The following is a 22,651-nucleotide window of genomic DNA, read 5'->3' as shown; positions in this document are numbered from 1 at the left end:
TCCTCAAGTGTTCTCAAAAACATAACAGTGTTAAAATTGGAGTATGTGTGACAATCCATTCAAAGCAGGTATTTTCAAATGTTCGATACCGACGTGAAAATAATTTGTCATTGCGTTAGAAATTTGGCAACTAGAGACATTCAAACCATAGGCGTTCTGTTCAGGTTTTAAAGCGGCTTAGGGAACAGATTCGTCCATTAAACTATGGCATACTTGTGTTGTAGTCACGTTGGCTGCAAAGGCTGGAACTATGTCTGTAAAGGCTGGAACATGTGTTTTCAATAGTGAAAAACGAACATAGTACCGGTTTATTCATTCCAATATCATTCTGACCCTGCTGCCGTTTCCAGTTCTAGCACCTGAATCTGGTCGACTCAATTGGAGCGGTCCATAGTGATTCTGGTAGGATCTTTGTTTCCTGATGGAGGTGATCCACGTGAGCACTGAGTAGACGGCCCATCAAAGTACGTAGAACAGCAATTTGACAGATCTTAATGTTGTTGTTGTTGGTGTGTTGCCGATAAAGGACTTCATCCACATATATTCAATACTAAAGTTGAGTTAATCCCATGGCAAGCCGGTTGTACGTACCGGATTGACCCGATGAGATCCTTCATCGGCAAGGGCTGCCACCTCAGTGTACAACACATTGCTATAACAACTACTTAAGTTGTGTTTTCCGACTCTTTCTAAATGCGCTAGGTGCAAAGATTAGAAATAAACGAAGACAAGTAAAAGAGTGCTAAGTTCGGCCGGGCCGAATCTTGGGAGACCACATCCATGGATTCTGCTAAAAATTTATACAAAATAAATTTAGTTAAAGAGCATAATTTTATTCTACATACCAAACTTATGTCAAACGAGCAGAAATTAAAGCTTCTAGGAACCGAACAAGGACGATCGAGAGACCGATTTGGACCGTACTTGTTGAAAGTCAAAATAGAATAACGCATGCAAAATGTCAGCCAAATCGGACAAAAATTGCGGCTTGTAAGAGCTCAAGAAGTCAAATCGGGAGATCGGTTTATATGGGAGCTATATCCGGTTATAGACCGATTTGGATCATACTTGGCATAATGGTTGAAAGTCATAACAAAACTTCGCTTGCACAATTTCAGCCAAATCGGAATTGTAAGTGTTCGAGAAATCAAATCGGGAGATTGGTTTATACGGGAGCTATATCAGGTTACAGACCGATTTGGACCGTACTCGGCACAGTTGCTAGAAATCTTAACAAAACACTACATGCTTTCAGCTAAATCGGTCAAAGATTGCGACTTCCAGGGGCTCAAGAAGTCAAATCGGGAGATCGATTTATATTTGAGCTATATCAGGTAATAGACCGATTCAGACCGTAATTGGCACAGTTGTTGGAAATCCAAATAGAAAACTACTTGCAAAATTTCTGCCAAATCGGACAAAAATTGCGGCTTGTAAGGACTCAAGAAGTCAAATCGGAAGATCGGTTTATATGGTAGCTACATCTAAGTCTGAACCGATATGGCCCTTTTGCAATCCCCAATGATCTACACCAATGGGCAGAGTGAACCCGTTACTAAAGCCAGGAAAGGACCCGATTTTGGGGGAGTCCTACAGACCTTCTCTCACCAGTAGCAAAGACGCTTGGGGCATTATTCCTCCCGAGCCTCGTAGGAGAATTTTCATTCGCCGAGAATCAACATGAATATGGAAGACTGCATAGCGCAACAACAGCTTTGCGTGCCATCACCGCACACGTTTGCCGTGGCTTCAATCCGCCTAGGCCATGTGATGGTACGCCCTCGTGGCAGTGGACCTATCGAAGGCATACGACACATTGGACTTCAGGACATCGCCTACACGTCCCTCCAGCCAGGCCTGAAACGCTGGGTCGCAAATAATCTGTGTGGTCGCTAGTCATATCTGGAATTAATGCATAAGAAGTCGAAGCACCGTATAGTGAAACAGGGAGTGGGGTGATATCTCCAATGTGGGGTGATATCTCCGGCACTGTTTAACTTCTACCTATCCTCCATTCCACCCCCTCCAGACGGCATAGAGATCGTATCACATGCGGACGATTGTACAATCATGGCATCAGGCCCCCCCCACCCATTTTTGTCATCTGCGCGATAGGTTGAACGTCTACCTCAACGAACTTGCCTCATATTTCTCTGCAAGAAATTTGCAGATATCTGCCACCAAATCTTCAGTCACATTGTTCACTACAAATACGCATGAGGTAAATACTGAGCTGACTGTGATGGTCGATGGAGAAATGATTCTGACCATCAAGTGTCCCAAAATACTTGGCGTCAAATTTGACAGCTCTTACACATTCTCCCCACATGCCACAGCAATTTTCGATAAAGTCAAAAGTAGAAACAAGGTCCTCAAGTCACTTGCTGGCAGTACTTGGAGTGCAGACAAATAAACCTTGTTGACCACATACAAAGCAATTGGCCGATGTGTGGTAGGTTATGCAGCGCCAGTGTGTGGTCTCGGCAACTTTGTGACATGCAGTTGAATAATATTTAGATCTGTCAGAATGCCGTTCTCCGAACTGCGACGGGCTGTCTCCTCAGTTCTCATGTGGATCATGTGCGAAGACATAACTACATGCTGTCTAGGCAATACTTTTTGCGCTGTTATCGCAGATACCATCCAAATAATCATCTTGTGGATAGATATCCGCCGCCCAGAAGCCTTAAGGTAGATCTACATGATCCAGAGCGTGAGGTTCAGCGTTACAAGAGAGAACCTCTAGGTCAAGCGGCATATTAAGCACGTGTGGACAACATTCATGCAGACACGGTAGCAGATGCAGTGAGTGTAGTCCTTGGAAAACGACCATTGCAAAATGTAAACATTCCACTAAGGAACAGGGGCAAACTTCTCACATATCAATGAGTGCAGTCCGATTTAATTTTTAAGCTCAATGATAAGGGGCCTCCTTTTTATAGCCGAGTCCGAGAGAGAGAGTTTGAGAGAAGTTTTACATGGCATAGTATCTCACAAATGTTGCCAGCATTAGGAGGGGAAAACCACCGCTGACAATTTTTTTTGATGGTCTCGCCGGGATTTGAATCCAGGCGTTCAGCGGACATGCTAACCTCTGCGCTACGGTGGCCTCCCATTGCAACTGAAGAAATTGACCTCCCCCAGAGTAGTTCTGGCTTAATTACGTTCAGGCAGATGCAGCCGCATCAACCCTTACAGAGCAAGGATTGATGCCGACGTGCAAGATGTATGTCCCGATTGTAACCAGGGACCGCACGATACACGTCACCTATTTAACTGCCCGGCCAGACCCACTCGACTGAGACCTAGATTCCTGTGGACGCACCCCATCTTAGTCGCAGAGTTCCTGGGTCTTGAAATTCAACAGAATCAAGCAGACGAAGGATAGAACACAATAAACTGCTACAACAACAACCGGCATTTAGGTGGAGACACATTACCATACATGAACCAACTTAGGGGAGTGGTAGTGAAAACATATAAGGATTTTGTAAGTAGCACGGAATTCCTAACTTATAATTTTCTTTTTAGAGGTTACTTTATAGTTTTTAGAGCGCACAATAAGCCGATAACTGGCTTGGGTGTATGTCCATATTGACATGGGACGGATTACTATCTTCACCCTCTTTTCAACCTAACCTATCCTATCTACATGTATGATTGATGAAATTGGAGTTCGTCTTAATCGAAAAAATTGCATGTATATTTCAAAATCCGTTTTTCATATTCAATATTTTGTATGTATCTCACGATGTGTTGTACCACTTTCAGTGTTGCCACACTCAAAAAACCATATGAGAATACATATCGTGTAATATCACCTTTAGACTCATACATTCCAACCGAAATAAACAACACGACCAATTGTTAGGTACAAATCCTCCTTTCTAGACCTTAATGTTTTTTTTTTTTTTTAAAGATAAGCCTATCGAATTTTTCGTAATCTATAACAAATATAGTTTTCCATTTGAATTTATAACATTTGACTTTAGTTGCTTCAATACTCGTTGTTTAATATCAATTTGCGAATTGTATTTGCCAGCAGCCAAACTATTAAACAAAGAAATATTTAATTAAATATTCATTTTATGTATTTAAGAATTTTGTGAATTTATTTGTCGAACAAGGAAATTCGAATACAAAACTACGCTCTCGAAGTATAAACAAAAGCGCTAAAGTAAACAAAACAAAATAAAACGAAAATTGTTAAAGGCCAAACAACAACAAAAATAACAACAAAAAGATTCATTCACACAACGACGTGAAGACACACCAAACATCATTTCTTTTTGGAAAAAGTGCAAAGCCAACAAAAGCAATAACAAAAGCAAAGTAAAAAAAAATTATCTGCAAAGAGAGGTACAAAAACAAAACAAAACACACACACATACTCACATAACTCATACAAAAAATAATCTGAAATGGGTAAATTATTGAGTTTATTGGCACGTGATGACTCAAACTGTTGCACGGCCAAGTCGTACGATGTGTTTTTGGATTTTGAGAATGCGGCACCCACGGAAACCGAACGTGAAGTTTACGATGAGGTGGAACGTGTGCTAAAGGAATCAGAAGCTGTGCTGGAAGAGATAACAGTCTACAAGGTGAGTGATCTAACATTGTATTGTAAACTGATATTAATGTGTGTTTTAATAACACTATAGAACAAAATACTCTCAACATGAGAAAGTTGGAAGGGCAAATAATAAATTGTGGCTATTGAATATAGGTATTAATAAGCCAATATTCCTAAAAAAACCACTCATTCTTATAGAAAACTAGCTGGACAGGGCTCGCTTCGCTGCGAATTCTTTTACTTTATATGTAACAAAATTATCCTTTGAATATTTTCTTTTGATAATATAGTAAAATATCATGCTACGAAAATAGTATGTGTATAGCTTAAGAGACAGTATAACAATATAAATGCCTTCATCTGAATTCCATAAGGTCTTTATTCGTCTATGAATTCGCTCGGAGGGTTTATGGTCATCTAAGTTTGTATGTTAAAGACTTATTGGAGCCCGATATTCTCACATGGAATTTGGTAGTGGAAAGTGCCCCAGGGTGGTGGTTGGTGGGTTAAGGTGGAGTGGTGTGGTGTGGACCCCCAGAAACATGGTCCTGAAAGTGGGTATGAATTTCGTGCCCTACTCCCAAATACCTTTCATTTGAGCCCCACATTGCCAAGATCGGTGAATATGTATGTCCAATATAGGGATGTTTTTTGGCCCTGAAAAAATAACAGCATCGTGCTGCTTCTCTCAAATACCATTTATTGAAACCCCATATTGCCATTGGTTCAAGCGGAGTTTACAGGATGAGGCGTTCCCCAAACACATGGCCCCAAAATTGGTTATCAAATTCGTTTTCTAATCTCAAATACCTTTCATTTGAGTCACATATTGGCATGGTCAAAAAATTTTTACCCTTTGGGGGATGTTTTGAGGAAGGGGTGATGCCCTAAATGCATGGTCCTACATTTGGATATCAAGTTCCTATTCTACTCCCAAATACCTTTATTTGAGCCCAATATTGCAATGGTCAGTAAAAAAATTGCTGTTTGTGGGGTATTTTGGGAAAGGGGTAGACCCCTGGAAAATTGGTCCCGAAAGTGGATATCAATTCTTGCCCCCAAATACCTTTCATTTAAGCCCCACATTGACATGGTCGGTAAATATGCCCGATTTAGGTTTTTTTTTTTGGGTAGAGGGGTGGTCCCCCAAACACTAAGCCCTGAAAATATATCAGCAACGTGCTCCCTTCTCATGTATCGATATATCATTTATTCGAACCCCATATTGCCATTGGCCTCAAAATTGGATATCAAATTCGTTTTCTAATCTCAAATAGAAGTTTTACATGGCATAGTACCTCACAAATGTTGCCAGTATTAGGAGGGGAAAACCACAGCTGAAAATGTTTTCTGATGGTCTCGCCAGGATTCGAACCCGGGCTTTCAGCGTCATAGGCGGACATGCTAACCTCTGTGCCACGGTAGCCTCCGGTTTGGGGTATAGGTCCTAAAAACTATGAATATAGAGCTCCACTGTCTTGAAGACCCAAATTGTCTCGGTGAGAAAATACGTCCTATTTGGGGGTTGTTATGGTGGTGGGACGTCCCGAATACCTTTCATTCTTCTTCTCCCAAATACCTTTCATTTGAGCCCCATTTTTTCATAGTCGGCAAACATGACCGGTTTGGGGGATGAGGCGGCCACTCAGTGATTTGGCTTTGAAACTATATATCAGATTAGTGTTCTACTCCAAAAACCTTTGATTTGAGCCTCATATTGCAATGGTCAGCAAATACTTCCTATTTGGGTGGTGTTATGGGGGTGGGGTGGCCCCAAGGACACTTTTACCCAATATTAATACCAGATTCGTGCTTTAGTTCCAAAGGCCTTTCATTTGAGCCCAATATTGCTATAGTCATAAATTTATCCTCTTTGGATGTTCTCGGGGATGGGCGGCCCCCCAAATACTTGGTCGCACATCTGGATATCAGATTCGTATTCTACACTCAAATACCTTTTATTTAAGCCCCATATTGCCATGGTCATTAAATAAGTTCTGTTTTGGGAAAGGGGTGGACCCCCAGAAACGTGTTCCCACATTTGAATATCAGATTCGTATTTTACACGCAAATAACTTTCATTTGAGTCCCATATTACCATGGTCGGTAAATATGTCCGATTTAGGGGTGTTTTGGGGGTTGAGGTGGTCCCCCAAACACTTAGTAGGACAATTGGATATCAGATACGTTTTCTAATCTTAAATACATTTCATTTGAGTCCCATATTGTCGTGATTGGTCTATATATATATTTGGTAAGTATTGGGGTTGGGCGGCCCCCCTAGGTACCCCATCCGAAATTTGGATACCAAATTTTTGTTTTTGGGTTACTATAAGAGAGCACACAAAATTTGGCCTAAATCGCACCACCCATTTCTGAGATCTGGCGTTTCTGAAAATTAGGGTAAGGGGGGGACACTCCCCCTTACCCCTTCAGATATCAAAAAAATTTCAAGAAAATCGGTTCAGCCGTTTCTGAGTCCATAAGGAATACACAAACAAACACAAATGGATTTTTATACCCTCCACCATAAGATGGGGGGTATACTAATTTCGTCATTCTGTTTGTAACTAGTCGAAATATTCGTCTGAGACCCCATAAAGTATATATATTCTTGATCGTCGTGACATTTTATGTCGATCTAGCCATGTCCGTCCGTCCGTCTGTCTGTCGAAAGCACGCTAACTTCCGAGGGAGTAAAGCTAGCCGCTTGAAATTTTGCACAAATACTTCTTATTACTGTAGGTCGGTTGGTATTGTAAATGGGCCATATCGGTCCATGTTTTGATATAGCTGCCATATAAACCGATCTTGGGTCTTGACTTCTTGAGCCTCTAGAGTGCGCAATTCTTATCCGATTTGAATGAAATTTTGAACGACGTGTTTTGCTATGATATCCAACAACTGTGCCAAGTATAGTTCAAATCGGTCCATAACCTGATATAGCTGTCATATAAACCGATCTTGGGTCTTGACTTCTTGAGCCTCTAGCGTGCGCAATTCTTATCCGATCAGAATGAAATTTTGCACGACGTGTTTTGTTATGATATCCAACAACTGTGCCAAGTATGGTTCAAATCGGTCCATAACCTGATATAGCTGCCATATAAACCGATCTTGGGTCTTGACTTCTTGAGCCTCTAGAGTGCGCAATTCTTATCCGATTGGAATGAAATTTTGCACGACGTGTTTTGTTATGATATCCAACAACTGTGCCAAGTATGGTTCAAATCGGTTTATAACCTGATATAGCTGTCATATAAACCGATCTTGGGTCTTGACTTCTTGAGCCTCTAGAGGACGCAATTCTTATCCGATTGGAATGGAGTTTCGCGTCACGTGTTTTGTTATGATATCCAACAACTGTGCCAAGTATGGTTCAAATCGGTCCATAACCTGATATACCTGCCATATAAACCGATCTTGGGTCTTGACTTCTTGAACCTCTAGCGTGCGCAATTCTTATCCGATCAGAATGAAATTTTGCACGAAGTATTTCGTTATGATATCCAACAACTGTGCCAAGTATGGTTCAAATCGGTCCATAACCTGATATAGCTGTCATATAAACAGATTTGGGGATTTGACTTCTTGAGTTTCTAGAGGGCGCAATTCCTATCCGATTTGGCTGAAATTTTGCATGACGTATTTTTTTTTTTTACTTTGAACAACTGTGCTAATTAAGGTTCAAATCCGTTCGTAACCTCATATAGCTGCCATATAAACCAATCTGGGATCTTGACTTCTTGACCCCTAGAGGTCGCAATTATTATCCGATATGCCTGAAATTTTGTACGATGGATCCTCTCATGACCATCAACAAACGTGTTTATTATGGTCTGAATCGGTCTATAGCCCGATACAGATCCCATATAAATCGTTCTCTCTATTTTACTTCGTGAGCCCCAATGGGCGCAATTTTTATACGAATTGGCTGAAATTTTACACAGGTCTCCAACATATAATTTAATTTTGGTCCGAACCGGACCATATCTTGATATCGTTTTAATAGGAGAGCAACTCTTTTCTTATATCCTTTTTTGCCTAAGAAGAGATGCCGGGAAAAGAACTCGACAAATGCGATCCATGGTGGAGGGTATATAAGATTCGGCCCGGCCGAACTTAGCACGCTTTTGCTTGTTATATATAAAGAAGATTCTCTTCTATTATAAAACACCCAATGTATCTCACCATAAATTGTGATTATCTATGCAATGAGCATTGTGGCAATTCACCACTCAATCACTCTCTTGTGGTAATAGCAATCAAACTACGGTAGATCTTTTATGAATACTTTGCTTTGCTTTGTCAATTCAACTAAACCATTCTCAGCGAAATTCACCACTCTGATAGTTGCTCAGCTCTCTCATTTGAATTGCAGAGCATGGATAGACTAGAAGAAATATACCACTAGTCTGCCTAGATAGCAGAACCCTGGTTATGCCATTTTTTAGCAGCGGCGAAGTCTTTTAGCTTCAATCATTTACTGGACCATGGATTGGCAGACTAGGAGAAATATACTCAACAACTTCCTTGTGAATTACCACAATCAAGCTATGGTAGATTTTGAATAAATAATTTGCTTTGCTTTGTCAATACACGTAAACCATTCTCAGCGAAACTCACCACTCTGATAGTTGCTCAGCTCTCTCATTTGTAGAGCATTGACAGACTAGGAGAAACTTACTATTTAGGCTGTGTGTCGAATCGTAGCAAAGTTGTATGTCCGTGAAGATAAAGTTAAATTTAATTAGCAGAGACACAAACCCATTCAATTGGCAGCACCCTGTTACGAGCTTAACGGAGCTATGCTAACAATTTACTAGAAATGATCTAAAATAAAATAAAGAAAAATAATTAAAAAATTCAGACGAAACGATAACAAGAGCACTAAAAGGGCCACAAATATTGCGAAATTGTGTAAAAATTTTTCTAAGAAAGTAAAAAATGCATAAGGGACAAATCTACAACACCAAAAAGTTCAAAGGGAAAAGTGGAAAAACTAAGATGGAAGCTGGGCGACCCACTTGTAGTGAAGGAAGCCCTTGATGCCTAGGATCTAAATCAAAAAGCAAAATTTCCGTACACATTCGCATCATCTTTGAAAAAGAACGTTCCAATGATGCCACCAGCCCATAAACCGCACCAAAATATGACTTTTTCTGGATACATTGGTAGCTCTTGCAATGCTTCTGGCTGATCTTCACTCCCAAATCGACAATTCTGCTTATTAACATACCCAATGAGCCAAAAATTAGCTTCGTCGCTGAAGAAGAAAAGCGCGCGATGAACTTTTTTAACAGAGCTCTCATTTTGTTAATAGAATGCCATAATTTGCAAGCGTTGTTCGTTTGTAAGACAATTCATGGTTAAATTACAGACCAACGTGAAGATGCTTGACAGTGAAACAAAACACGAAACGTACGTGAGCAGTTGGTTGAAATTAATAAATCAACTGATTTTTTAATTGAAAATTACCTAAATTTTAACCTCGATCGTAATTGAGAAAATCTGGTTTCAATTAAAAAATGATTGATTCAATTAATTTTTCAGTTTCGTGATATTTTTTTCTGCGTACCTTTGCATTATTTAAGTTTTCCCGCAATTCAAATTATCAATATCTATAATACAGCATTGACCGTTATATTGTAAAACATTGTAGAGTGTAAAACATTCGTCGGTTTAATGCTATCTTGTTCCATACGCCACTTTATTTATTTTCATATAAACGCACTTGAAATTTAGAAAATACATTAAAATAGGTCACATTTGGCATATTTAAACCTCAATATCTCGAAAACTAAATTTTCCTATTGATTCTGAAAAGGAGTGCCTTAAGGCCCAAACAGAATGAGCGTGGAAAAATGCAACTGCAAACAAATGCCAAAAAACCAACTCGCAAAAGTTATACCATTTTTTACTTTGACGACCAAAAACACTACTTCATGTGTTGCAACACAGAATGGCGCTCGCTTTCAAGCGTCAAAGTTGAATTGAGAAGGTTGGCTCACTTGCCCATCTGATGGAATTGTCCAACTCCAGAGTTGTTTTCAAATCCCACTAGAACGTCAAATGCTTGGTTTGGATTTCAAATTTTTTTCATATTTTGTTCCTTTTTATACCCTCCACCATAGGATGGGGGTATATTAATTTCGTCATTCTGTTTGTAACACCTCGAAATAGGCGTCTGAGATCCCATAAAGTATATATATTCTTAATCGTCATGTCATTTTAAGTCGATCTAGCCATGTCGGTCCGTCTGTCTGTCTTTCTTTCGAAGGAGTAAAGCTAGCCGCTTGAAATTTTGGACGAATACTTTTTATTGGTGTAGGTCGATTGGTGTTGTAAATGGGCCAAATCGGTCCATGTTTTGATATAGTTGCCATATAAACCGATCTTGGGTCTTGACTTCTTTAGCCTTCAGAGGGCGCAATTCTCATCCGATTTGAGTTAAATTTAGCACGTGGTGTTTTGGTATCACTTCTAATTATGGTTCAAATCGGTCCATGTTTTGATATAGCTGCCATATGAACCGATCTTGGGTCTTGACTTCTTGAGCCTTTAGAGGGCTTAATTCTCGTCCGATTAAACTGCATATTTGCACGTGGTGTTTAGGTATCACTTCCAACAATTGTGCTGAGTATGATTTAAATCGGTTTATAATCGGGTATAGCTGTCATATAAACCGATCTTGGATTTTGATTTCTTGAGCCAATAGAGCGCGCAATTCTCACCCGATATGGCTGACATTTAGCATGAGGTGTTTTGTTATTCCAATAACTGTGCATAACCTAATGTAGCTGTCATAAAAACCGATCTGGAATCTTGACTTCTGAAGCCTCTAGAGGGCGCAATTCTCATCCGATTTGGAACAACGGATTCTCTCATGACCTTCAACGTACGTGCCCAATATGGTCTGAATCGATCAATAGCTTGATACAGCTTCCATATAAACCTATCTCCCGATTTTGCTTCTTGAGCCCCTACAAGGCGCAATTCTTATCCGAATGAACTGAAATATTACACAATGACTTAAAATGTTCATAGAACTCGACAAATGCGATCCATGGTGGGGGATAAATAAGATTGTGGCTGCTACACCTGATAATGCAAATAAAAACTAGAAGGCCAATTAGGAAATGTCCAGAAATTTGACAGCCTAGTGGCAGTTTGCGCCACCATCACCACAGGGTTGTATAGTTGATTTCGTTGTTGTTGGGCAAGTGAGCCAACCTTGTAAATTCAAACATGCATTTCTCGTTGCTTTTTTGGAATTTGTGTACAGAGTTGCATTTTTGCAATTTGCAATGCGACGCTCAAAACCAAAGCTCAAAGCGCTCATTGGCCTTAAATATTACAAAAACCTATCCCAGATCAAAAAATTCGAAAATTGTATTTGCAACAAGTTAGCATTAAACTGACGATTTGTCAACGTTAAAAACGAAACAGAGTACCAAGCGTTATAAAAAAATTTGTCGTTTTCTTTGAATTTCTTATTCTTTTCTCTGAAACTCAATGAACAATTTTGCACATCCAGCATTGCTTAGAAATACATATATGTATGTATGTATATGTACATATGTTTCATGCAACATTCATCAAATTATTTTTTGTTTGCCTATATGTAATTATACTTTAATAATATCAAAACGTTCAAAATCACGCGTTATTACAACAACAATAATGCCATGAGTTGCGGAAATGTGGTTTCTTCAAAACCTAAAATATTCGTATATGATGACTAATAATCACTCACATATTTATAATTATTAACCGCAAATCAAAACCAACAATAAACAAAACTGAGAAAGCTTGATGGAGTAGGGAACGAGGGACGGGGAATAAGGGGCAAATAGAGTTAACAACTAATAAATATTGTTTGTGAATGTCGTTAGTTTGTGTGCTCATTGCTAGGCTTGCTTATAACTTAATTGTTTAACAAAGGAGAGTTCTTCATAGAGTTAGAAGATGATAATGATATTTATGGCTCATTCATTTTCTTGAATATACGTAAACATAAATGTCATTAAAGTCATTTTATAACACATCTATAGTTCTCTACAGTGCAATTTGATGGTAACTGCATCTTGACTTTGATAATGACGAGATAGGCAAATGCCTTGTAATCGTCGTTTATCTCACACATAAAGGGTGATTTTTTTGAGGTTAGGATTTTCATGCATTAGTATTTGACAGATCACGTGGGATTTCAGACATGGTGTCAAAGAGAAAGATGCTCAGTATGCTTTGACATTTCATCATGAATAGACTTACTAACGAGCAACGCTTGCAAATCATTGATATTTATTACCAAAATCAGTGTTCGGTTCGAAATGTGTTCATTCACCGTAACGTTGCGTCCAACAGCATCTTTGAAAAAATACGGTCCAATGATTCCACCAGCGTACAAACCACACCAAACAGTGCATTTTTCGGGATGCATGGGCAGTTCTTGAACGGCTTCTGGTTGCTCTTCACTCCAAATGCGGCAATTTTGCTTATTTACGTAGCCATTCAACCAGAAATGAGCCTCATCGCTGAACAAAATTTGTCAAAATTTGAACACATTTCGAACCGAACACTGATTTTGGTAATAAAATTCAATGATTTGCAAGCGTTGCTCGTTAGTAAGTCTATTCATGATGAAATGTCAAAGCATACTGAGCATCTTTCTCTTTGACACCATGTCTGAAATCCCACGTGATCTGTCAAATAATAATGCATGACAATCCTAACCTCAAAAAAATCACCCTTTACATAGACAATGCAGACATATTTTCTTGCGGATGTGGAGGTAAGAGTAAACAACCCATTGTCAAGTGTTAAAGTTCATTAGTATACTCTCCCCACTACAAACAAACACACAAAATTACAAAAACAATTAACATAAACGCATACATAAACTAGTCTAATGTGACGCTTTTAACGAATCAAATAAGCAACAATGTTCTGCTTTGCAAGTGTACAACAAGTGAGTCATTTGAGGAGAATGGAGAAAGAGAGAACACACAATAATAACGTCACTCATTAAAGCTGCAAAATATTTCTATTATTTAAATAGCATAAATGGCAAAGTGCTAAAAGTAGATTACGAACGTAAAGCACAGAGGGTAAAAAGATTAGATGTTTTTATACCCTACATAATACATATACCCTATATCATGGCTATGACAGAACATTTGTTCGACTAGCCGAACGTAGAATAGCGCCTCGATCTTCTGCGCTCATTCTAAAATCTCTGACACCAAATTTCGAGTTGTCTCCCCCCACTTGATGTTTCCATCGGGCTTTTGGTCTTCCCGGTTTGCGTGTACCACCGTGTTTGCCTTCAAAAGACTTCATTTTTGGAGCTTCTTCATCCATTCTGACAACATGATCTAGCCAACGCAGCCGTTTATTTTGATGCGTGTTACTATGCTATCGTTCCCATACAGCTCGTGGTTCATACGTCGCCTATTTACTCCATTAACGCAAACTGGTCCATATATTTTACGAAGAATCATTCTCTCAAATACTCCAAGCACTACCTCATCTGCTTTCCCACGTACCCATGCTTCAGAACCATATAACAATACGGGTAGTATCAGTGTCTTGTATAGTGTAAGCTTCGTCTGTCGAGAGGTGGCCTTGTTTCTAAACTGCTTACTTAGTCCAAAGTAGCATATGCTTGTCAGTATTATTCTTCGCTTTATCTCAAAACTGGTGTCATTCTTTTCGGTTACGACGGTGCCGAGGTAGATAAAGTTACTGGCTATCTCAAATTTGTGGTTCCCAGCTTTTTCCATTTTCCTTATCTGCTCGGTTGTACAAGGTGTTTTGGGAGATGAAACCATCCATTTCGTCTTATCTCCATTTCCATCATTGATAGGTTCTGCTCTATGCAGATAACAAAATACTACATGCAAAATTTCAGCCAAATCGGTAGATCGGTTTATATGAGAGCTATATCTAAATCTGAAACGATGCACCCCTCGACGACCTACATCAATGCTAAGTATCTGTGCAAATTTTCAAGCGGCTAGCTCTAAGCGTTCGACCTCTATCGTGATTTCGACAGACAGACGGACGGACGGACATGGCTAGATCGACTCGAAACGTCGATAGGATCAAGAATATATATACTTTATGGGGTCTTAGACGAATACTTCGAGGTGTTACAAACTGAATGACTAGATTAGTATACTCCCATCCTATGGTGGTGGGTATAAAATCTGTTTTATTTTGCCCTTTAATGTATGGTAATTTTTTAAAGGCACGACATTTTCTAATAAATCATTCCAATTTGGCCCATAAACTTTTTCGTGTTTTTGCAAACAACATTTCATTTTCCTTTCGTCAGTATCATTGTCAGCCTCAATTGAAGAGGCTTAAATGGTTGTTTAAAACATGTATCCATGCTTTAAGTGGTTATTTGTATTATAGCTAACCACACTCATTCCCCAAACCGTAATATTTAGATGTTGCGATGAAAATGTCATCAACAACTTAAAATCCAACCCAACCAACATTTATTTAAACCTTTTCATTGTGGCATTTATTTATCCTTTTTTTTTATTTTGCAAAAATAAACAAAGAGATGATGAAGCCGGGGTGGCTGGCTTTTACCAACTTTTGATTTGTTGGGTTTGGCACAACGCCAATTGCATCCATGCAGCCAACCAGACAGACAGACGGACGGACAAACAACTAGACCGAGTTCTGCTTGCGCTGTGTAAGTGGCCCAGGATGATGTGAAAAACCTTGTTATTTCGGATAGTCTGCGAAAAAGTTTTTCCAGGTTTTTCACGTTTTCCAGGCCAAAAATGTATAGAGCCACCACTCCAGGGAGGGATAAAATAAAAAAAAAGGCCGCAGCAATGTTCCCAGTAATGCTCAAGTTGTGAGTTTTTTTTACTGCTAATTCAAGCTCTAGTAAATATTTTGCCATTCTACATTTGCTAAAGTGCCAAAAGAGTATCGCAGCAAAAGCGAAAAATGCTTGCAGCACTGGCAAAAATTTTCAACATTCCCCACACACATCACGTTCATGAATTGAAAATGAAAATTACCTTTGAGTTGAAAGACCCGAAATGAAAGCAAAGACCTAACGAAAGCAAACATTACACCAAAAGACAACAAAGGCAAACGAGTTCAATGGGCTGCATCTTGACTAATCGAAGTTCTAAGCACATATCTATGTCACCAAATGGCATGCGACAACGCTGGCTAATGCTGACTATGTGTATCACAGAAATTTAATTTTGAATTTTTCGAAATTTTCATGAAAATTTAAATTCAACAAAATCTTCTGTAAAAACAAAATTACGACGAAATTTTATATTAAAAGAAGTCTCATCGTCTTGACAGGGCACTTTCGAACTGAAACACATGACAAGGACACTAATTGGCATGAAAGGATTTCTGCTGAAGTTGAAAATATGTCGAATATGAAGATCGGTAGGCGTTGCATGCTGGGTGCTCATTTTTTAAGTCTTGTTGAAATAAGCAGATATGAACTTTTGTTAGGTTAGGTTTAAAAGAGTGTGCGGATATTAGACTGCCCAGTGCCACTATGGACATACACCTAAGCGAGTAATCGGCATGTTGTGCGCTCTAAAAACTAACAAGTAAAAGCGTGCCAAGTTTGGCCGGGCCGAATCTTGGGAACCCAGAAAGGGCAGAAATTTATTCTACATACCAAACTTCTGCCAAATCATCAAAAATTAAAGCTTCTACGAACCGAACAGGGATAATCGAGAGACAGGTTTATATGGGAGCTATATCAGGTTATAGACGGATTAAGACTGTACTTGGCACAGTTGTTGGAAGTCATAACAGAACCTCACCTGCAGGATATCAGCCAAATCCGACAACAATTGGGACTTACAAGGGCTCAAGAAGTCAAATTGGAAGATCAGTTTATATGAGAGCTATGTCAGGTTATAGAACGATTTGAACCGTACTTGGCGCAGATCTTGGAAGTCATAACAGAACACTATGTGCAAAATTTCAGCCAATCGAATGAAAATTGAGGTTTTCAGGGGCTCAAGAAGTCAAATCGGGAGATCGGTTTATATGGAAGCTATATAGACCGATTTAGACCACACTTAACCCAATTGTTGGAGGTCATACCAAAACGATATGTGCAAAATGTCAGCCAAACTGGATTACAATTGCACCTTCTAGAGGCTCAAGAAGTCTAATGTTGAGACCGGTTTAAATGGGAGCTATATCAGATTATAGACTGATTAAGACCATACTTGGCACAGTTGTTGGAAGTCATAACAGAACCTCACATGCAGGATTTTAGCCAAATCCGACAACAATTGCGGCTTGCAAGGGTTCAAGAAGTCAAATTGGAAGATCAGAGCTATGTCAGGTTATAGAACGATATGAACCGTACTTGGCGCAGTTGTTGAAAGTCATAACAGAACACTATGTGCAAAATTTCTATCAAATCAGAAAAAAATTGTGGCTTCCAGAGGCTCAAGAAGTCAAATCGGGAGATCGGTTTGTATTGGAGCTATATCAGGTTCTTGACCTATTTGAACCGTACTTGCCACAGTTGTTGGAAGTCGTAAAATTGTGGCTTCCAGGGGCTCACGAAGTTGAATCGGGAGTTCGGTTTATATGGGAGCTATTGGGTTGCCCAAAAAGTAATTGCGGATTTTTCATATAGTCGGCGTTGACAAATTTTTTCACAGCTTGTGACTCTGTAATTGCATTCTTCTGTCAGTTATCAGCTGTTACTTTTAGCTTGCTTTAGAAAAAAAGTGTAAATAAAGTATATTTGATTAAAGTTCATTCTAAATTTTATTAAAAATGCATTTACTTTCTTTTAAAAAATCCGCAATTACTTTTTGGACAACCCAATATATCCATATCTGAACCGATATGACCCATTTGCAAATCCCTACAACCTACATCAAAATTTAGTATCTGAGTAAAATGTCAAGCGGCTAGCTTTATGCGTTCGGCCGCTATCGTGATTTCGACAGACGGAGGTCGGATAGACGGACATGGCTAGATCGACTCAGGACGTCTAGAAGATCAAGAACATATGAACTTTATGGGGTCCTAGATCAATATTTCGAAATGTTACAAACGAAATGACTAGATTGGTATATCCCCCACATCCTATGGTGGTGGGTATAAAAAGTAACCTCGAAAAACAAATTTTTAAGTTAGGAATTCTGTGCTACTTCTACAAAATCCTTAATTGTTTTCCATACCACTCCCCTAAGTTGTTTCATGTCTGGTATTGTGTCCCCACCTAAGTACCGGTGCCTTTTAGTCGCGAAAGCCGGGCAACAACATAGGAAATTCTCCAAAATCTCATCATCTTCCCCACATGCTATCACTTGCCGTACCGTTTTTGCACAAGTGAGCTCGTAGTTCTATATGTCCCGTTATGACACCAAAAGCTATACTGACCTCCTTCTTACTTGCTTTCAGTAATAGCATCGTCCTTACACGATCCGAGTCACCATATAGGATTTTCGCCGTCCTACCGACTGTTTCGGTGTTCCACTGGGTTACATGCGAATTCTTCGCCCAAGCCCTTAACTCGGACTGCGTCGACCTGAAAGGCTTCGGGTTAACCAAGTTTATTGACGGCAGTCCTCTGGCCTTCACCGTCAAATCGTCTGCCCTTTAATTCCCCCTTACTCCGTTATGGCCCGGCACCCAAACGATGCGGATTTTGCCATCCTCAGAAAAGGTGACTGTTTCGCTGTTCCACAATGTTAAATGCGCGTTCGTCGACCACGCCCTTAACTCGAACTGCGTCGACCCGAAAGGCTTCGGCTTAACCAAGTTTATTGACGGTAGTCCTCCGGCCTTCACCGACAAATCGTGTGCCCTTTCATTCCCCCTTACTCCGTTATGGCCCGGCACCCAAACGATTCGCATTGTGCCGTCCTCAGAGAAGATGTTAATCTCCTTACATCCGAAGATTGTTCGTGATCTTACCGTCCTGGTTGTTATTGCCCTTATGGCCATTCTACCGTCCGTTAAGATGTTCACACTCGACATCCTCGCGTTAGTACCACACCACCTCACGCATTCCATGATCGCCCGGATCTCCGCCTGCAGGACCGTATTATGGTCAGGCAGACTAATACAGATCTCAGTCCCTGGGTTCTCAATGTAGATCCCCAGCCCCACACTGTTCTTAAGCTTTTATCCATGCGTGTAGCATGATATTCCACATGGCAATACTAGGGTTCTTTCAGAACAAGACAGTGCCGCTGGCAGCATTGCCTCGCACTCGACTTCAAGTGTCGTCGGAGGTATCCGATCCGAAACCTCTTTCCTTCCTTGCAAGTTTCCTAACGTCGCATCGATTGTACCGCGATGGTATGAGCTGCTCCGATCCTCTATCCATTCTCCCATTCCGCTTTAAGTCTCATAGCCGCAGTTTCTACCTCACATCTAATCGGTATGTCAATGGGTCGGATATCTAGAATAGTCTCCAGTGTTCTAGTGGGCGTAGTCCTCATCGCTCCGCCTATGCCAAGACAACATGATCTCTGAACCTGTTCTATGGTCCTTATATTGCAATTTTTCTCCATAGCAGTCCACCAAACTACTGAGGCGTAAGCAAGTATTGATCTAATCACTCTCCTGTAGAGTCAGTGGACTATTTTCGGATTCAGGCCCCATTTCGAGCCTACAGCCCGTCTACATAGTGACCAACATCTGTGAGCCTTCTCAATACGCTACTGAATGTGACACTTCCAATTAAGTTTCCCAACCAATATCACTACTAAGTATTTGACCATGTCAGATTGGCCTACCTTTCTGTCTTCTCTGGGTTAACACTGAGTCCCCCAGTCATATGCCATATACAAGATCCTTTCGACCCTTCTGCATGGCTGGTTCGGATCCATACCCCTTAGAAGTATTATAACATCGTCTGCATAGCAGATGGGTTAAAATCACTCCTCAGTCAGCTTCCGTAATAGGTTATTTATGATGGTCACCCAAAAGAGTGGCGATAAAATACCCCCCTGTCATGTCATATGTCATGGGATCCGCAATTTATCCACCTGTTCCTTAGCATATGGCTTATCCAGTCTCTAAGGACTGGGTCCACCCGGTACTGGTCTAAGGATTGGATCAATGTGTCAGTCCGCATGTGTCGGACAGCACTCTAACTTTCGAAGGAAAAAACCTAAAATTTTGCACGAATACTTGCTATTAGTGTACGTCGGTTGGGATCCAAATTCGGCCTTATCGATTATGTTTTGATATATTTGTCAAATAAACCGATCTCGGATTGGATCAATGTGTCGGTCCGCAAGTGTCGGAAAGCGCGCTAACTTTGGAAGGAAAAAACCTAGGTGCTTGAAATTTTGCACGAATACTTCCTATTAGTGTAGGTCTGTTGAGATTGTAAATCGGCCATATCCAACCATGTTTTGTTACAGCTGCCAAATAAACCGATCTCGGATCTTGTCTTCTTAAGCATATATAGGGCGCAATTATTAACCGATTTGGCTGAAATTTTGAATGAGGTGTTTTGTAATGACTTTCAACAACTGCGTAACGTATGGTTCAAATCGGTCCATAACCTTATATAGCTGCCATATAAACCAATTTCGGGTCTTGACTTCTTGAGCTTCTATATGGCGCATTTATTATACGATTTGCCTAAAATTTTGCATGAACTCTTGTGTTTTGACTTCCACAACTATGCCATTTGCGTTTTACCTGCGCCAACTCTTTGTTAATAAAGACACTAAGCGGAACAATGATCTGGTTTTTATTTTGATTTGATATAAAAGTAAACCAAATATACCTAAACCGATTTTCGATTTACGAGAGGAGAGTCTCAGTGAGGAGTCAGGAGGCACTGGCTCTTAATTAAATACTGAGTGCCAATGATACTCGAGATGACAAGGCGAGTTATTGGCGCCTTCAAATAACCATTGGCCAACATCAGCGTCTGTTCCCAGGTTAGGGGCGGCTGGTGGCGAGCGTCGGAGCTTGGAGCAAGCGGCTCGCCACAACGAGGGATACATATGCAATCCCACAAAACCCATGCGGTTGGGGCGCTGGGCCAGTAACCCGCCCCCGGAAAACATAGAACTACTATGAAAAACAAAGGAATAGTAAAAACGAACCCCCCCCCCCAACGTTGACGACCCACGCAAACGAAAAAAGGACCATGATTTGAGGATCTGCACCTGGAATGTCCGCACTCTTTATAGAGAAGGTGCAGTATACGCGCTGGCGTATGTATTAGAGAAGTACAAGGCAGATATTACCGCCTTACAGGAAGTGCGATGGACTGGGAATGGCGTCACTACAACACCAAACGGTGACGAACTATACTATAGCTGCCATAACACGAGGCATGAATTTGGCTGCGGAATTGTGGTTAGTCGGAGACTGAAACACCTTGTCTTCAGCTTTACTCCGGTGCATGAGAGGCTAGCCACAATCCGCATAAAAGCGAAATTCTTCAACATCAGCCTTATTTGTGCCCATGCCCCGACGGAAGACAAAGACGCGCAGACCAAGGATATTTTCAACGAGCGCCTAGAGAGAGAATATGACCGCCGCCCCGCCCATGATATTAAAATCGTTCTGGGAGATTTTAATGCGAAGATAGGGAAGGAAGACATTTTTGGTCCAACAGTCGGAAAGTTTAGCCTCCACTAGATAACGTCCAGTAATGGGTTGAGACTGATATATTTCGCCGCGACAAAAAACATGGCACCAGATTTCAACATAAAAATATTCACAAAGCCACATGGCTGTCATCCGATCAAATTACGGGAAACCAAATTGATCACGTTGTGATAGATGGAAGGCATTCATCCAGCGTGTTTGACGTACGATCGATCCGTGGAGCGAATATAGATTCGGATTATTACCTGGTTGCAGCAAAGGTTCGCACCCGTTTGAACATGGCGAGGAAAGTAAGTAAGCTGCAAACACAACAAATGGCAGCGGCATACTCCACTTGACTGACCCAACTGCTTCATGAAAGCACTCCTTTTTCCGATGATATAATGGCGCAGTGGCAAACTATTGCGCACTCCATGGAAAATTCCGCGAAATCCGTACTTGGGTACCGAAAGCCTCCTTCAAAAAACCCATGGTACGACCAAGAGTGTCGAGATGCTACTGAAGCCAAGAATGCGGCATATAGAGCAACCCTGCAATCAATAGCAACGCGCCAGATGAAGGAAAGGTATCGGGAGAAAAGGACAGAGGAGAAACGTCTATTCAGCAGAAAGAAAAAGGAAATGGAAAGACGTGAGTGTGAGCGAATTGAGATGTACAGGAGTCAGAATGAAGTTCGGAAATTCTACCAAAGAATTAAACACCAAAGCCATCGGTTTGGTGCAGGCACATCCTCCTGCAGAGACAAAGAAGGAAATCTGGTAACTGATACAGACAACATGCTGAGGATATGGAAAGAACATTTTACCCAACTGCTAGTGTCCGATGTTGGCGGCGAAGAGGATACCGCAGAACCAATCCCTCAATCAGAATGAGGTTCAAGTAGCAGTAACCCGACTAAAGAACAACAAGGCAGTAGGAGCCGACGGGTTACCCGCTGAACTATTTAAGACCGGAGGCGACGCGCTGATAAGGCGTATGCATCAGCTTATCTGCGCAATCTGACTAGAAGAATGCATACCCGATGATTGGAACCTCAGCATACTATGTCCCGTACACAAGAAAGGAGACAAGACGGAATGTGCCAACTACAGAGGAATAAGTCTCCACCCCATCGCATACAAGATACCTTCGAGCGTACTGTGCGAAAGATTAAAACCTAAAGTCAATGAGATAATTGGGCCCTATCAATGCGGCTTTAGACCTGGTAAATCCACCCTAGACCAGATACTCACACTGCGCCAAATCCTGGAACAGACCCGAGAAGGAGAAATTAACACCTACCATCTCTTTGTTGACTACAAAGCCGCCTTCGATACGCCTTCGATACGCCTTCGATACGTTCAAAGGTATTTCAAGCCATGTCTGAGTTTGGTATCCCTGCAGAATTAATAAGACTCTGCAGGATGACACTTGCTGATACGCGTTCCTCAGTAAGAATAGGAAAGAATCTCTCCGAAC

At 40.7% G+C, this 22,651-nt stretch overlaps 1 protein-coding gene across 8 annotated transcripts in view; it reads left to right on the top strand.

Annotated features, from left to right (window-relative positions):
- Positions 1–22,651, top strand: part of LOC106087391 (CYFIP-related Rac1 interactor B) — a 153,575-nt gene that overhangs the window by 2,206 nt on the left and 128,718 nt on the right. For 4 of the 8 annotated variants that reach the window (XM_059360379.1, XM_059360371.1, XM_059360359.1 and 1 more), the window contains exon 2: positions 4,100–4,604. In XM_059360379.1, the coding sequence (XP_059216362.1) occupies positions 4,422–4,604 (183 nt within the window). In that variant the 5' untranslated portion in view covers positions 4,100–4,421. The remainder of the gene's footprint in view (positions 1–4,099; positions 4,605–22,651) is intronic. The other 4 variants (XM_059360377.1, XM_059360364.1, XM_059360363.1 and 1 more) reach the window with 1 other exon arrangement.

Source organism: Stomoxys calcitrans, chromosome 1 (assembly GCF_963082655.1).
Source record: "Stomoxys calcitrans chromosome 1, idStoCalc2.1, whole genome shotgun sequence".
NCBI lineage: Eukaryota > Metazoa > Arthropoda > Insecta > Diptera > Muscidae > Stomoxys > Stomoxys calcitrans.
The sequence above is the reverse complement of the archived record's forward strand: the minus strand, read 5'-3'. Positions and strand labels throughout refer to the sequence as shown.